General features: G+C 45.4%; 1 protein-coding gene across 1 annotated transcript in view; it reads left to right on the top strand.

Moving 5' to 3' along the window:
• LOC138515493 (uncharacterized protein C4orf17 homolog) overlaps nucleotides 1-18,126 on the top strand; it is a 698,631-nt gene that overhangs the window by 425,353 nt on the left and 255,152 nt on the right. The window contains exon 7 of the mRNA XM_069630308.1: nucleotides 2,477-2,558. Coding sequence (XP_069486409.1) covers nucleotides 2,477-2,558 — 82 coding nt within the window. The remainder of the gene's footprint in view (nucleotides 1-2,476; nucleotides 2,559-18,126) is intronic.

The following is an 18,126-nucleotide window of genomic DNA, read 5'->3' as shown; positions in this document are numbered from 1 at the left end:
ACGGGGCAAGAGCGGGGGTGGGCGGGAGGGGGAAAGACACACGGGGCAAGAGCGGGGGTGGGCGGGAGGAGGAAAGACACACGGGGCAAGAGCGGGGTGGGCGGGAGGGGGAAAGACACACGGGGCAAGAGCGGGGGTGGGCGGGAGGGGGCTAGACACACGGGGCAAGAGCGGGGGTGGGCAGGAGGGGGAAAGACACACGGGGCAAGAGCGGAGGTTGGCGGGAGGGGGAAAGACACATGGGGCAAGAGCGGGGGTGGGCGGGAGGGGGAAAGACACACGGGGCAAGAGCGGGGGTGGGCGGGAGGGGGAAAGACACACGGGGCAAGAGCGGGGGTGGCCGGGAGGGGGAAAGACACACGGGGCAAGAGCGGGGGTGGGCGGGTGGGGGAAAGACACACGGGGCAAGAGCGGGGGTGGGCGGGAGGGGGAAAGACACACGGGGCAAGAGCGGGGGTGGGCGGGAGGGGGAAAGACACACGGGGCAAGAGCGGGGGTGGGCGGGAGGGAGACAGACACACGGGGCAAGAGCGGGGGTGGGGGGGAGGGAGACAGACACACGAGGCATGAGCGGGGGGTGGGAGAAGTGGAGAGACACGCGGGGCATGGGTTAGGGGTGAGCGGGGGGTGGGAGGGAGAGAGACACGGGGCATGAGCGGGGGGGCAGGAGGGGGAGAGACACACGGACATGAGCGGGGGGTGGGCGGCAGGTGGTGAGAGACATACGGACATGAGCGGGCGGCGGGTAGGGAGAGACACACGGACATGAGCGGGGGTGGGCGGCGGGTGGGGAGAGACATACGGACATGAGCGGGCGGCGGGTGGGGAGAGACACACGAACATGAGCGGGGGGTGGGCGGCGGATGGGGAGAGACATACGGACATGAGCTGGCGGCGGGTGGGGAGAGACACACGGGGCAAGAGCGGGGGGGTGAGCGGTTGGGAGAGACGAGCAGGGCACGAGCGGGGCATGAGAGGGGGGCGGGCGTAAGGGAGAAAGACACATGGACATGAGCGGGGGATGGGAGGAACAGGAGACAGACACGGGCATGAGCGGGGGTGGGCGACTTACTGTGCAGGCGGGATACAAAGCCTCTCATGCAAGGAACAAAGATGGCGGGCGTCTCTGAAGCCAGACGCACTGCACGCTTCCACGCATCCAATGAGAGAGCACGTCAGATGTCCGCGGACATCACGCAAGCTGCTGGCCCAAACACCGTCCTCTCCGCGGAGCGAACAGGGAAGTGTGTCCGCGAAGCGAACACAGATATCACTAATTTTTTTCACTTATATTTTTGTCATTTTTTTAAAAAGTACTCGACGGATTTACACCAAATAAAGCAAAGCATGCTTTCGGGACCAAGCCGCCGCTCCTGCCGCTAATTTGGTGTAAATCCGTCCAGCGGTTTGGGCTGTAGGCGTGAGCAAAGTTTTTTCCCATTATGTCTATGGGAAAAAAGTTTTGGGACCCCCCTATAACTTTGCCCCCCCTGGACGAATCCTCACCAAACTTTGCAAAAAACATTCAGAGTGACCCAACTACTTTTTTTTGCAAAGTTTGGTGAGGATCCGTCTAGGGAGAGCGAAGTTATAAGCCACCCAAAAAGTGCTCTTCCTATGGAAACAGCAACTTAACCATAAATACATGGCCACTACATATGTATGTGGTGTATATGTATATATATATATATATATATATATATATATATATATATATATATATTTTGGGTGTGGCCAATCCCTGTGCCCCACCACTCAAGTTCAGGTATGCACAGGCAAATTATTCCTGAGGGAATGGGCACTCAGGTAATGAGCCCTTACTCATACATGCCAAATAGATGGATGTTACCCCTTTTTGTGCCATGTATGACCAAGAGGACATTTTTGTGATTTAGCAAATAGGACCTGAGTGCAGCTGGCATCTATTTCTTTTTTCAGTTAAGAAGAATAACAGCCTAATGCAAGCGAGGTATTTGTGATCATAAGCCATTGGCAGGTGCTTCTGGTTTACACTTGGTAAAAGGATTCCCCAACCCGCGCTGAAAAACCACTCACTGTGAGTGGTTTTTTCAGCGCGGGTTGGGGAATCCTTTTATTAAGTACTCTCCAGCAAGTTGGTAGGGAGATCCACTTTTCCCTATAAACCGCTGCTAAAATCCTCATCCAATACAGGTACAATCTCATCTTTTGGGCCCTAGTGCATAACCAAATAGGTACCCCACTTCGACTTCCCCGCTTCTGGTTTACATGCTGGCACTGAAATCAAGCTAGCAATAGTTTGTAATCGTCCTCTGATGCTTACCGTTATGCTTCAATTCTACTCTTCAATACAATGTTGTGGACCTAGGTAGAGATGAGGAAATACTTGCTTGCTTACCTCTTTTTAATGATGGCTGTGATAGCTGATTGCATGCTGTGTATTCTGCACAAATGTTTCACTATATTCTATATGTTTTTGATCACTGTCTATGGGCAGGTCCTGGCGAAGCTCTGTCAGATCTTGCAGACCGATTCCCTGGCGGACGTCCAGCACTGGCTCCAGACAGCCTCCATCCAAGGTAAATACAAGACATGTTTAGGCTTCTAGGCACTGCTGAAGAGTTTAGCTAGTAGTAAATGGGCATCTAGAAGGTACTTTGATTGTGCCAAAATACAATAGTGCATATGTATCAAATCCTTAGGATGGGGAAAACGTAACACTGGTAAGGGTAGTCGCATTTGACCTTTGACAAAGAAGAATACATGATTATTAGTGCCTCGCTTTCTCGGGAAACCACCACTGGGGTTCCACTTGCCATTGTTTTCTTGTTGAAATGTCTCCCAATCTCATGTGGCCCAACAGTACTTTAGAAGTCTTTCGGGGTCATTACAAGGAGGCGTCATCCCTTACCACCCTATTCCAAGGTCCCTTGGCGGGGACTGTAAGGAACGTGTGGTCTGACCACACGTCCCTTACGGGTCCCGCTAAGGGACCAGGGTGCTAATAACGGGCTTGCAAGTCGTGAGCCCGTTATTAGCGCCCTCCCCATTCCCATTGAGCTCTATGGGGGCTCAAATGGGAATGGGAAATGGTCTGTTCAATGGGGATTTACCGGTCCCACTAGGGTCGGACTTCACCAGTAAGTCCCCATTGAACGAGACTGGACACGGGCACTGTATGGGAGGCACCATGGAGCTAATAGCTCGCTGGCTACCACCCATCTCGTAATGAGGCCCTTTGTCTTGACTTTCACATCACAGAAATGCATCTTGGTCACCTCTCCATTGTACCTGCATCTCCATCGGTGAGCGAGTGGGTGAGGGTATTTATGTAGTTCACATTTATCAAATCAAACTTCAGTTTGCAGGGCCCTCATGAGTGAGGGCAGGGGCATTGGGGCAATCAAAGTTAAAGTGGTACAGGTTCAGCACCTGCCGAATTTCAGGGATTCAGAAATTCTTTTACCGAATTTCAAGGGTTTTCGTTGCATCAGATTTTTTCACCTTAACGTTGCTTCAACAGGAGTGTTTTCAATGAATTTCAGTGGTTTTGTTATGCTATAACTCCCACCAGCTGTAATTCTGTCTTTTTTCTGATAACATACCTGCTTCCATATCATTTATTAGCAATATCTATTCTGGAGCTTCACAACATCGGGTTTATCAAGTATTTCTTCTTTTTGTGTCTACTAGATAAGAAGGGATTAGTAATGGTGTACTGTGATGAGGAAGAGCAAGGTGGGGTTATTCGAAGACTGTAATGAAGAAGACAAAGGTTCTGTAGTTGGGGACTGTGACAAAGAAGAGGTGGGGTGGGGTAGTTGAGGACTGTGATGAGAAAGACTGAGTTGGTGCACATATATAGCTTACACATTATAAACACAGAACTCCTTTTCAGGGCTACCTTTCATTTGAACTTTTATTTTTCAAAAATAATATTCAGATCGAGATCTACAAAAGTACTGGGACAAGGAAGAGGGACGTGCTAACATAAGATCTTGATGCATGTACATTATCTATGTCTTTGAGTATTAAGATCGAGAATCAACAAAAAAGGAAAGCTGTGAAGGCAGTAAGTGAATCGAGAAGTCGTAATGTTACAAATTATTCAGACGATACTAAGACGAGCAAGAATCAGTTGAGCAACAACGCAGGTCAAGAACCACGTATACACCCAACAAAACAAAAACTGCATCTTAATCTTCCATTAACTTTTACCTTGCAGTGCATTTCAGCGCCACAACCCAGCTCCTGAAATCCATTTTCTCTGTTGTTGCCCGTGACATCAAATGCAAAGAAACAGACTACAGAAGCTATGGCACAGCAGAATGCCACACCAAAAGGTCATATTGTTTTTAATGAACACCCTTAGGACCATGCCGGTGCTGACGGTGTAAAAGAAGCACACTAACCCTACGGTGTACCTCAGCGCCACACCCTAGTTCCTGAAATCCATTTTCTCTGTTGATAACTGTCATGTCATCAACAGAGAAACAGACTTCTGAAGGTATTTCACAGCACAGCACCACACCACAAGGTTATATATATATATATATATATATATATATATATATATATTTAATGAAACACACTTGCCACCATACAAGTGCTAAGGATGTTTAATTTAAAAAAGCACACTTACCTTGTAGCACACTGCAGCACCACAGTCTCGTTCCTGAAATCCATTTTCTCTGTTGATGACCGTGACATATATATATATATATATATATATATATATATATATATATATATATATATATTTTTTTTTTTAATTTTTTTTTTAAATTTATTTATTAAACACCCATAGCACCTGGATAGGAAACTACATAGGTGCTAAGAGTTGAGGGAAGAGCAGGGAGTGGAAGGATGCACACAGGAAGGGAGTACTGGGCAAAAGCCCTCAGGATGCTCATTCTAACAGTTTTTAATAAAAAAGTATATATATATATATATATATATATATATATATATATATATTTGTGTATATATGCCCTTTTTACTGGTGTTCTTCACCAGCGTATGAGTTGCACTCCCACAGGGCTCGAGATACAAAAATCAGCCACAGTCCAGGTCACCAAATGAACATCGAATCTTTATTCATTCAAGTTTCAACTGGCACGGGCACAGTTCCACACAACAGGAGCATATTATTTTTATTATTAAACACCATTAGCACTCGCATAGGAAACTACATGAATGCTAAGAGGTGAGGGAGGAGCGGGGAAGGGAAGGATGCGCAGGGCAAGGGGACGTGGCCAGCACCACTCAAGCTGCTCATAACGCAGTGACGTAGGTTTATACTCGACAATACAGCCCAAGTTCCAAGCATCCTAATTGGCTAGCGCCCCTTTCAGGAACCTAATGAAAAAAAAATTGAAAACTTACCTTTCGCTTATGCTGCACCACTGGCCAATCCTCCTGCACTCTTTAAATGATTTTAAATATCAATATAAACATGACAAAGTAAACACAACACCATCAACTTCTAATATACAAATATACAATCTGAATCGAGAATCACAGTTCTCAAACCAATACTCATACATCTTTTACTTTGGGAAAACAGTCACTTTATTTTTACCTTGAATACTCTTTGTTAGTCATGTCTTATGAATCTAGAAATCATTCAAAATAGTGTGAGTTTATTTCTGTTCCCACTTAGTCCATCCCAAAAATAACAACACTATTCTACCACCTTTCATACCCTCACATCCACCCTTTAAGCAAATCAAACATTGAACATTTCTAAAAGCAACTTTTTCAAGCTTCTATACACCTCCTGACTTCAAGAACCTCTCTGTAGAGAACATTGGATCAAGAGGCACCTTTTTTACCTTGTAAACTCTTCATTAGTCGCATCTAACTTATCGAAACATAATGCAAAATAGTGTGAATTTATCTCCATCCCAGTACCTGTTTGCCAAAACCAACAACCCTACTCCACCTCCTTTACACCCCTCACATTCACCTTTCAAACAAATCAAACATTAAACAATCCTAAAAGCAACTTTTCAATCTTTTGTACAAAGCCTGACTTCAAAAACTATGCCCAAAAGAAGACTGAATTGCGAAGCGTTCCTTCAGATCATGTGAAAACCTCATCCAAACTTGTGACATTAAATCATCTTAATACAACACTCCTACACATTTTAAGTTTATTTTAAAAGTATTTTTTAAATATATATTTTCACACAAAAAATCCTAGATTAACTTTAAATATTCATCTTCCCCTAACTAACAATCCCACTTATTAGCACATCCCAATGTTTCACAGTTTTTGAGAATTTACTCTTTCCCCATTTGCACCACTTCTCGATTTCAGCAAAACGCTCAGAAAAAAACGATGCTATCCTCCAGCACCAAACCTTCATCAATCATTCTTCCTCGTCCTGCCCACATACTCCCTACCCTCAAAAACCCCTAGTTTACAACCTTCAGGTCATTTTAGGGAATTTTACAATGTCGATCCAGAACTTGATTTGCGAATCGCATAATGGCTGACTTTCGGAACTAAAAAAGCTTGTGAACCACAATGCACCATGGTAGATATGAATCCAAATTTGAAGAAAAAAAAAATACTGGACGGATTTGCTCCAAAACAAGAAAGAATTTCCTTTGAACCCGTTGAGCCAACTTGTTTCTTATTTGGGGGAAATCCGTCTAGTGGTTTGGTCTGTGCATGTGAACAGAAATTGGAAATTTGTATGTAAAAGTAAAAACCACATTTTTTCAACACTTTGTTTCCTTCCAACCATAATTTGGATGTGCTCAAAACTTTCCAGTCCCAAGGGACCAAGGCCCTAATATAGGAATATTTTTTTTTTATTACTGTTGAGGCTTAAAAATAAGTCTTTCATCAATTACAAAAAATATTAAAAACACATTAAAACACACAATAAAAATTCAACATAACTTTCATCACCATGTACCTTTTGTTTAGGAATTGCTAATTCTGCTAAAATAGAGTCCTGCAACATATATCAAATGAATCCCTGCTTACCAATCCTTGGAAGATATCTTCCAGAAAGTTAATCAGAGCAATTATGAGACTCACACTTTCTCTGCCCACAATCCTATTCCACCATCCTTCTAGGGAGGGGGAACTAAACCTATTAAAGTGTTCTCCTAGGTTCAAGGTTCTCTTAGCCGTCAACCCCTGCAAACTTAGAGTTAAATGCTTCAACAATTCCTCAACTTCACGGTTATTACAAAAGCGACAACCTGTGTCTGCTTCTCGCTACTGCTTCCTAATCAATAGAATCTCTTTGGTTGGATAAAGGTTTAACCAAGACCTCAGGAACTTAGCTCTTATAAAACAGCTTGGGAACAATCTTAAGTATTCCAGGGTTGTATTCCTATGCCGACATTCCACATTAGAATTGCGGTATGTCTTATAGTCAAGTCACCCCTAGCCGTAATGGGCTCCACCTAATCCCTTTGCCACAATTTAGCTTTGATTGCATCTGGGTTGTTTATAAGTTCCCCTTTTGTCTTACCCAAATCCATCGATGTTCTAATACATGCATATTCCCAGGTATTCAGGGTCGGTTAACTTTTCGCATCTAAAGCTTCTTTCGGAACTTTAACCGACGGCACAGGTATACATTTCCTGTACAAGAATAGAGTCTTCCACTCCATCATTGCCAGGAGGTAGGTCAGACCAAGCTCAAACCTGATTGCAAGCATTTTGGTGCAAACCCAAAACCTTTCTCCAAAATAGACCCTCCAATATAACCCACCATGAGCGATTTGTTGAAAGGAATATCTCTGCTCCATAGGTCATTATAGACAATACCTTAGCTTTATAAAACTTGATGACCGGGATCATGGAAAACTTCCCTCATTTTATCAGCAAAAGTCTTGCTTGCGATGCCAGATGTATAACCTTTAGCCTCAGTAGGTCAGTCAAGTGGCTATCATTGACACTTTTGTTGATCAACATTCCCAAATGAACAAAAGTGGATGTCACTGTTATTTTGTCCCTGTTCAGGGTCCAAATCGGTGTAACACTCCTTTTCCCTACTGCGGATTCCAAAATTTAAATTTTGGTTTTAAGGATGTTGATCCTAAGCCTTTTTTTATTACATACCCTTCAAGCGTATTAAGTTGATGCTGAAGCTCAATGGGAGTTTGGTCTATTAGGACCAAATCATCCGCATATAACAAATGGCCCAAACACCTACCATAGATTTTCGGAGGAAACAATCTTATCAACCCCAAGGCTGATCCTATCTCAGAGATAAAATAACTCAAGTGTTCCAGTGCTCCAAAGGGCAACCCTGTGTTCAGAAGGGGAAGAAGTTACTGACGGGCCCATTGGTCAGCACTCACCCTCTAGAACTTGTAAGACAAGAAAGTTGCACCATGTGAGGACAGGGGGTGCAGGATTCATGTACTCCAACACGACTCAATAATGAGGACTCAGTAAGTTGGCAAAGGGAAGTCCGTTTAATGACAATTACATCAAACAGAGAAACAAATGGAAATCAGCAGCATTGCGATCACCTGTCTCGTTCCGACTTCCTCGAACTTCAGTCGAACAGCAATTCTTATAGGCAAAATTCGTCATCACTGACGTCTAAGTTCGATAAAAAACATCATGCAATGTAATTGGTTAGGAAAGGTAACTTAAGCATAGGTGTTATATCTGTATATGATAATAGGGCATGCGTATTGGATAACTCTTATCGGGTGGGCGTCTACGCCCATCCCTCTACATTACGCCTGATAGACGTCACTACAACTACGACGTCCTATTGGTTACAATATCTATAGGACTCCAGATAACTTGGTCCATTGTGATTGGGCAGGTTACACCCCTAGACATGAATTTCCACTTTTAATTAGCAGCATGCAGAATGGACACCCCTGTGCCTGGTGTCCCAAGTTTCACCCTGCCTCCCTTCCATCAATCAGTGTTTTAGGGCGACGTGTCAATTAGTTGGCTAAGGATGGCCTCGAAACTGTAGTCTCTTATCGGGAAAAGTTATGGCATCCTCGGGTCCTGGATGACATCAGGCGATGGTACTTCTTCGCGCCTGGCTGGTCATTTGTTAGTTCACCATGAATCTGCTTCAGTTTCCAGCTTTTAGTGCATTTAATTCTGTGTCAGCCTAGCCACCTACATGGGCCCCCCTTATCTTGACCTTCATGAGGCAGGCTGGTATGCTCTGAAGTTGGAGTCTTGTGAGCTGACACTCTCCTCCCCTTCTCTGGTTGACCTCGATTTCCTTGGCATGAGCCGCTCTTTGTTGAGTTTCGATTCCGCTCCGTCTCTTGCCTTTGGCTGGGTTTCAAAACTTGGCCTGTCAGGCCTCTGGCTGCCTGGGTACATTTCTGCCTTTACAAAATGGAGTCGCACTTGTATAATGTGCCTTATTGAGGTAGATATATGGTTGGCACTTGCCGCTCTATCTTCTACTAAGCATTGCAAGCAGTATCGATTTCTTAGCATCTTGCGTTTCAAGCCCATTTACACATGTTTAACAGGACGGTTGCTTCCATCTTGTCTCGTAGCACTGTTTCCTCACATTGTAACATTATCTCCTCTCTGTGTCTATTCCATTCATTTTCGTAGTTACTCACACTGGTGTGTTATCTTCAATAGCTGCTTTTATTCATTCACGGGTAGGTTCAGGCCCTTGTGTCATTTCCACTGGCCTTCCATAAAGGCTTTTGGGGTCTCTTCGTGGACCGTGTGTAAGTACTCCTCTTTTCGTATCAGCGGCTGGTATGGCTCTCTAATAGGGTACCGTGCTGCCCAGGGTTGTCTGGTTATGGGTGCTTCAACCGGTATGGATCTTCTGAGGAAACTGGGCAGAGTCCCAGTGCAGCTCTTTGTAGGTTAATTTGCTCTTCATACGTCACATACCTTGGCGAGTACGCTCCTGGTACCTTGAAATAAGAGAAAGGGGTGCAGGCCATGTCTGGGACCTCCTCTACACTCCCCCCTCTGGTCGGTTCATCGACCACTTCCGCACCCTCCTTTGCATTTATTTCTTTTGATTCTTCGGTGTCATGCTCATCGTCCTCTGCGTTGGTACATGATGGTGTGAATGTGTGAGCCTTTGGAGTCCATATTTTTATCACTCCCTTCAAAATCCCTGCTATTTTCACATATTCGTCTTTGTTCCATGTCATTAGCTGACATTGTCCATTTGGGCTGCAGTAGATCCATTTTCCTTCATACCTTCTTCGTTTCTTAGGGTATGTGAACTTTGTTCCCTCTGACGCAAATTTGCTGGCTTTCACAAAGTCTCTTATTTCTTCATCAGTAAGGTCTCTGGGCTTCCATCCTGGCTCGACATCAACCATTATTTTCAGCCCTACGGCTTTCTTCGCAGTTTTCTGGCACTGTGTAATGATTATCTTGATAACGCAGAATCCTAGCAATACCATTGCTAGTAGAGCTCCCAGAAACTTGAATATATCTGCCATCCATTGTGGGACCCACGAGAATAGGTCTCCAAACCAGCTGTCATCGTCCACTTCATCACTTTCATTGATCATCTGGTTGTTCAGGCTTGTCAACATGCTTATGGCCTCTATTAGGGTTCCATTTTCTTCATCGTGTGATGGTACAAATGTGCAACATGATTCTCTGATTTTTGCACAAACACCTCCATCCATTGTAGTGATCGTTTCAAACACATATCTGTTTTGGAGGGTCATAAGTCTGATTGCTCTCAGTTCTTCTTTGATCGCGTTGAATCCTTTTATAGTGGTATTGATGGTCTGCAATAACTCCCATCTGGTTATCTGCAACCATTTAGTATTCACTCCAACTTGAATGTGGGGCTAGAGTAGTATTGTGAATACTGTTGAGGTGAGGCTGAACAGCCTGTGTTCGTACGGGATTACATGGAATGCCTCTTCTGATTTGGGAGAAAAGTAGTTTTCCCTCTTCATCCTGGATACCAGGTCTACAGATCTCCTTCTTCTTAGATGAGCATCTGCTTGCGGGAAACTGTCCAACTTCAGGTCATTCTTAGGGATCACTAGCACGGGAACGTGGATATTCACTTGTGTGCATATGCCTCCCCAGTTCTTCGGCAACCTTATGTATGCCTTGGATCCACACACCCAGTAATGGTCCATAATAATTGCGGTTCCTTGTGTCAATCCTGGGTCTTCAAAGATTCTTCCGCAGTTTTGATTCTCTCCCATCTTCCTTGTGCCATTGTTTCGGAAGCATAGTTTCGGGCTCTCCAGTGGCACTATCTGCAGGGGTCCCCCTCTATCTCCGACCCATGTTAGTAACTTTACTAGCTTTGGCCACAGAGGTTTGCATAACCTCTGCAAAGTCTCTATTGCTTTCTTGCAGGCTCCAAGGACCATCCATGCTTGGCAGATTACTACTCCGTCCTCCCATCCATCTGGGGAGGCCACTGACCCCCAGATCTGCATTTGGCCTCTGTTCTTCCAGATTTGAGCCTCTTCTGCAGTCTTCCCTTGAACGTTCAGTCTCGGGTTAACTTCCCATCTTATCCCTGATCCTTTGATGCCAGGGTTCTCGTACCTGATCACATGATTTCTGGTGTGCGCTCGGTTTCTTGTTTTAATGTCCTGGAAGTAGCCATCTTCATCCGGGTAATCTTTTTCGTTGGCCCATATCAACAAGGCGTCTCTTCCCATAAATTGGCCTCTGGTGTTGCACATTGCTACATGTGACATACAGTGTGCTGTAGGGACATCAGTTTCTACAGCCACGAAGATCTTGGATTTTCCCATGCTGTATGGTAGGAGAGCACAGATGAAGCATTCGCCTTCCGACTCCCTTCGTCCTACTTCCTTCATGTGCTGGTACCATATGTTGTTTCCAAGATGGGCTGTGCTGTCCAGGTAATCATTAAGTTCATTGTTATCTTCGTGTGGGCTTCTCTTGATTCTCAGCGTTCTTCTGTAGTTTGCTATGACTATGGGCCTCATTACGAGTCCGGCAGTAACCGCGGCGGTAAAACCGCCTGGTTACCGCCGGACTCGTATTACCATTCCGCCTCCGTGATTCCCGGAATTAAATTACTGGGGCATAACAACCCCGGTTTTCCGGGAATCACGGAGGCGGAATGGTGTTAATCCCCATTCCCATTGAGTCCTATGGGACTCAATGGGAATGGGGATCATGGAAACACCGGCAGCATCTCGTAATGCTGCAGGTGTTTCCTCGTCCGCCTGCAGGCGGGCGGTGTTAAACCCGCCAGGTCAAACCTAGCGGGAACATCACCTCCCGCCTGCAGGAGTTGTGATCGCCTGGCATGGAAACAACGGTGGCAGCTGGTTTACCGTCATCGTTGTTTCCATACCGGGCGATTTGTAATGAGGCCCTATGTCTCTAAATGCGTTTGTGCTGCTTTTCCTCTCTGGGTGTCTCGGTGGAGCAGGCTGCCTCGCTATGGTAGGAGAAGGTTCTGTGTTTCTCTTCCTCTCCTCTTGTTGGTTTTCATCATGGTTCTCTGGCTGCCATTGGCTCACCATCTCCTCAACGTGAGGCTGAGTTATAGATCTGGTGCTTGTTTGCAGTGCTCGAGCCGGCGTGTTTGACGTTATAGTCTCTGCAGTTCTATGTTCCAGCTCCTCGTGCAGTTTCTTTGCTCTGACTATGAATGGGAACAAATAGTCTATCAGCATTTGTGTTTTATCTGTGAATTCCTTTGTGTCTACTTCTGTTTTTTTTAGGGATTTTGCCCTCTCTCTCTAGTAGTTCACTTGGCTCCTCTTGAGTACTTCCAATGTTCTCTGGAACTGCTTGTTCAGCAGGCAATCTCTCCTTCTCTGCTGCCTTCGTTGGAGGTCTTGTAGCCATTGACACTTTCCCTTGTTTGTGTGCATTCTGTGTGTGGGTGCATGCCGTGGTCAATGCTACATTATTATGCATTCCGTGCTGACCCTGTCTCCAGCCTTTTTTCTTATTCATCACCTCATGTGTATACATATCACTGCTAATTACATTCAATTTTAAATCATTTGCTTCATCATTAGCTTTTCTTGGAACTGGAATGACTATATAGGGTCTGGGTGCTTTCGTAGGCCCCAGATGTTCATTATCTGGTGGGTGCACTGAGATTGGGGAACTTCGCGCACCAATAAAGAAAGCAGTTCTGATTGTTAATGACAGAAAAACAATAATAATAACTATACATATACACACAATCGTTCGGAACGACAATTTGCAGAATTTTCTTCCAGGGAAGTGGGGCGCCCTTCTGTTGGGGGTAAAACCAAGTTACTGTTCTGGGCCTCCATTTTGAATGAGTTCATAGTCAGTTATTTATTCCTTCTTTTGCTCTGGTCTCGTATTTCGAGAGTTTGTTACTATTAGAGGGACGAGTGCTTCGCCAAACGTCCCCCCTCACGTGAGTGACAACGGTAGTCTCTGGGTACTCAGTACAGTTCCTGTGCTAGACTATGGAAAAGGGTTAGGCTAGCAACTTTGGTACATCACATTCATTATACATATCGATAATAGGTGAGGTCCCAATTCACGCCTCGAATGTGCCTTGGTCCTGAGGACATGCTGGAACTTGCTCAATCCGAAAGAAGGAGAAGATGGAACTTCTAAAAATCACACAAAAATAAAATGTTGTAAAAATAAAAATAAAAGTGAACATATGAAAAAATAGGAAAACATGAGAAAAATGCAGAAAACTGAAAATAAGATGGTGAAGTTCTTGTGTCTGCTCCTTTCACTCGGACTCTCGGCGACAAGTTGAAGAACAGTGTCTCTCTCCCCGATCTGCTCCACGGCAGATGGATGACGAAAAGTTTTATTGTGGATCTCCTCCTTGTAAGGCTCTACTTAGCAGTGGATGTCCATAATTGCTTCTCAGTTGTGTTATGATAGCTCTCAGGAGCTTGTTTAATTGTGAGTTCTTTACTGGGTCTCTGAGGAATGCGGGCATGTCAACATTGTTGGGTCTACCTACTAGTTCTGGAAAGTTCTAAATGAGGTGGAAGAAGACTTGGTATGTGTATCTGCTGTCTTCTGGTGACAACGACATTCACTCTGACTTTCTGGTCTCTAGATCACAGGCCTTTCTTGTGACGTGAACAGTTTTTACACTTTCCTGCTGCGTGGATTGAGACCAAATGATTTAATTTAGTCCATAGCTGACTCAGTTGAGCTAGGTTTCTTGGATCTCTGATATAAGTGCGTGTGTCAGTTGTTCTCCCGACGAGCCCTGGGCACTTCTCGACTATTTGGAAGAACAAATTAAACGTGAGCTCATCAATGTCTATTGGCGGTGGACGCATTTGTGTCCTCACCGTACTCAGGCAGTACAATGAAGGCTTCCGTGATGACAGTCAGTAGTTGCCAGATTATTTTCTTGTTGGCCGGATCTTGGATAAAGTCTGTGACACTGGCTCCTCTTCCTATGAGTGATGGGTATGATAGCACCACGAGTTGGAAATAGGTTAGCACATCCCACTTGAGACTTCTGCCGGAATGTACCATAAGTTCTGTGAGCAAAGTCTCAATACTGATTTCTTCAGGATACTGTGTTCAGGATATGGCAATGTCTTATTTGCAGTCTATCAGAGTCTTGATTCTTTGTACTAATTGAGCATGTCGTGCTTTCGAAAGCTCATTTTATCCATGTTGTTGTGGCTTAGGATGTGCTTCTCTTCTTTTACTCTGCAACTTTGACTGCACAGAATGTCCATATTATTGTCCTTTTATCATTCTTCACTTGGTTTGAGGAAATGTCTTGTTTTGAAAGCCACAATGTTACTGGATTCTTTTGCCTTTTGTTTTGCTGCTCATGCGTCCTTCTTCCTCACCATGGATCTTGTCTGCACGTGCTGAGGTTCTTCCCCGTTGTCTGTAGATTCTTCGCAGTTAGATGTAGCCGGAGGGCTCTCTCCTGCATAGGGTTTAATGTCATTTAGAAAGATCCATGCTCTTCTGCCCTGGAGCTTGACGGCAGACGGGGTGCAGTCCTCTACGATAAAGGGGCCATTAAATCTTGGCTCGTCCCACCTTTTTCTTGTGTGGTTTCTCACCAATACTGCATCACCGGGGAAGACGAGGGGCGCACAAAGGATTTGAGCTGCGCCTGCTTCAGCACTTTCTGTTGTGTTTTGTGCTGTGCTGTCCCCTTTTTGCCGTCGCTGCAGCTGGCCTGTAATGACAGAGGTGCTGGATGTCATACAGTCAAGGTAGTTTTGCATCTCTGTTCCCAGATCCTCTATAATCGCCTGGGCATCACAACTAGCTCTATCTCGGGGGGTAAGAGGGGTCCTCATCCTTCTGCCTGCAACTATCTCGTGCGGCGTGAGATAATGGTCGGATCCTGGTTGGTTCCGAAGTGCATACAATGCCAATGGTAGACAGTGCAGCCATCCCTTCTTTAATGTGAGCTTCAACTTGGCTATCCTCTCCTTAAGCAAGCCGTTGATCCGATCACATATCCCGTTCCCCTCAGGATGATACGCCGACGAGAACTTGTGCTTTATACCAAGCAACAAGCTAATCTGTTCGAAAACTGAATTTACAAAGTGAGCCCCATTATCTGATCTCAATACTTCGCACACCCCCCATCTAGGGAACACCTCCCTCACTAGGAACTTGGGAGCACAGGTAGCGTCAGGGTGTGTACAAGGACCTGCTTCTATCCATCTTGAGAATGGACACACCACCACAATTAAATACCTGCACCCATTGCACACTTGAATCATGTCGACGTAGTCGATATGCAAGTGCTGGAATGGTCCATTTGGTCTGGGAATGATTCCTCTCACTACTTTTAATGTGTGCCCAGCGGTGAACTGCTGGCAGATAATGCAGTTCACCATGAAAAATGCAACATGCTCTGCTAAATTTGGTGTGAACCAGTCTTCTGCGAGTGTTGCAGCAAGATTTTCTTTTGTCATGTGGATGGGGTAGTGTAGTTGTTCTAAAGCTACCTTTAGAAGGGCGACAGGCATTACTGGTTTACCAGTACTGTCTTGCCTCCACAATCCGTCAGAGGGGTTTAAAGAATACCCTTGATGCTTCCACAGATTTTTCTCCTCCTGAGGTGCCTCCCCCTGGAGCTCCATTAGCTGAGTGTGCCGCATATTGCTATAGGCTTCTGGTGTGGCTCGCGCTACCATTATCCTCTCATTGGTATGTGCCACCTCCACGTCCATGATCGTTTCACTCTTTGATGCCATACGTTTGGCTTACGTGTCCGCTTCATGGTTGCCACATGACACAAAATCTGTCCCCTTGATATGAGCAGCGCATTTCACGACCACTATGCCCACTGGGAGCTGTAGTGCTTTTATCAGCCTGTCCAATAAGGCTGCATGCTGCACTGGAGTGTCGTCTGCTCGGACGTAGCCCCTCCTTTTCCAGCGTGCTAGTCCTGCGTGCACCGTGGATATCACATAGGCGGAGTCACTATACACTATTACTTCCTGGTCTGCATGATTCCCAATGGCGAGTATCAATGCCAATAGTTTTGCAGCCTGTGCCGAATAATGGGATGGTATTCGTGCACTAACGAGTACTCAAAACTCCCCGTTCGCCAGGTGTTTCACCACAGCCACGCCTGTATACCTTTGTCCGTCTTCTTGGTTGATTCTCGAAGACCCGTTAATGAAGACGATCTCTCCACTCGCCAGGGCATTTTCCTTTACCCTGGGGATCTCATCATAGAATTCCTCATAGTTCGCACAGTCATGTATAGGTTCTCCCTCTGTGACTGGCTCAGCTATGAACGTAGCAGGGTTTACAGTTTTACATTGCACTATCTTGATCGATGGATTAGAGATAATCACCTGATAGGCGGATGCTCTTTGAGATGTCAGTGTGCCCTTTGGCTTCTCTAGTATGGCGAACAGTGAGTGCTCAACATACAATGTCATGGAGCGCCCCATCACAATGGATGACGCCTTTTCGTTAGCGAATGGGGCAGCAGCTAGGTTTTGTTTGCATGGGAAGTGGCCCTTCATGACTGGGTCCAGACTCCCACTGTAATGTGCTAGGGGCTTGTACCCCAGCAAGGTTTGCTGTGTGAGCACTGCCGTCATAAAATTGCCATCGATGTGCGAGAACAGGTAGAATTCCTCTGCATAATTAGGAATTCCGAGAACTGGTGCCTTACAAATTGCCCCCTTGAGTTCTGTAAACCCTTTTTCCATTGCCTCAGTCCATTCGATATCTTCCCTTGTCGCCTGGGCCTTCTTTAGGGCCTGCAGTAAGGGCTTGGTATATGAGCTGTAGTCAAATACCCATGCTCTGACATAATTGCACAGGCCTAAGAAGCTTTGCATTTGTTTTATCTTGCGCGGCTTGGCCGTGTTCATGATAGCTTCAACCCTTTCTGGCGTTACCTTTTTCCCTTCATGCGAGATCAGTTGCCCTATGTACAACACTTCTTGCTGACAGTACTGTAGCTTTTCCTTATCAACCTTGTATCCCTTCTCAGCCAGTATAGTTAGTAGCTGGACAGAGTCGGGCCTGCATTGCTCTTCAGTGGTGCTGCAGATCAGAATGTCATCTACATACTGCAAAACAACACTGTCCACCGCAATATTGTTTAGGTCCATTTGCAGGACTCTGTTGAAAATAGACGGGGACTCGCAGTACCCCTGTGGCAACCTCATGCTTTTCAGGCTCATTTGTCTGAAAGTGAATGACGTCAGGTCTTGTGATTCACAGTGCAACGGAATCGAGAAAAACGCATTTTTCAAATCGATCACCGTGAAATATTTTGCCTCAGTGGGTATGTTACACAGTATTGTGGATGGATTAGGGACTAGAGGGAATTCAGCTTCAACTATATGGTTTAGTTCTCGTAAATGTTGGATTAAACGCCAAGACCCTCCTTTTGATTTCTTGACAGGATAAATCACTGTGTTGCAAAGTGATTCTGACGTCACTAGGATGCCCTGCTCCATCATGGCAGAAATTGTCTTCGAAATCCCTTCATCTGCCTCTCTGGACATGGGGTATTGTCGTGCTCGTGGCAAAATCGCTCCTGGTTTCAATTTAATCTTCACTTCACCTGCCCCCTTCAGGAGACCTACGTCATAGGGCCCTGTAGTCCATACTGCGGCAGGCACTTGGGCAATGTCATCATCAAAGTACTATGGACGTATCAGTGCCAACATCATTCTCTGCGGCACCTCCCATTTGATAATTTTGACCCAAAATATGAGACT

The sequence above is a fragment of the Ambystoma mexicanum genome, chromosome 6q (assembly GCF_040938575.1).
Source record: "Ambystoma mexicanum isolate Mex_15411 chromosome 6q, UKY_AmexF1_1, whole genome shotgun sequence".
Lineage (NCBI taxonomy): Eukaryota > Metazoa > Chordata > Amphibia > Caudata > Ambystomatidae > Ambystoma > Ambystoma mexicanum.
This window is presented reverse-complemented; position numbering and strand designations above follow the sequence as displayed.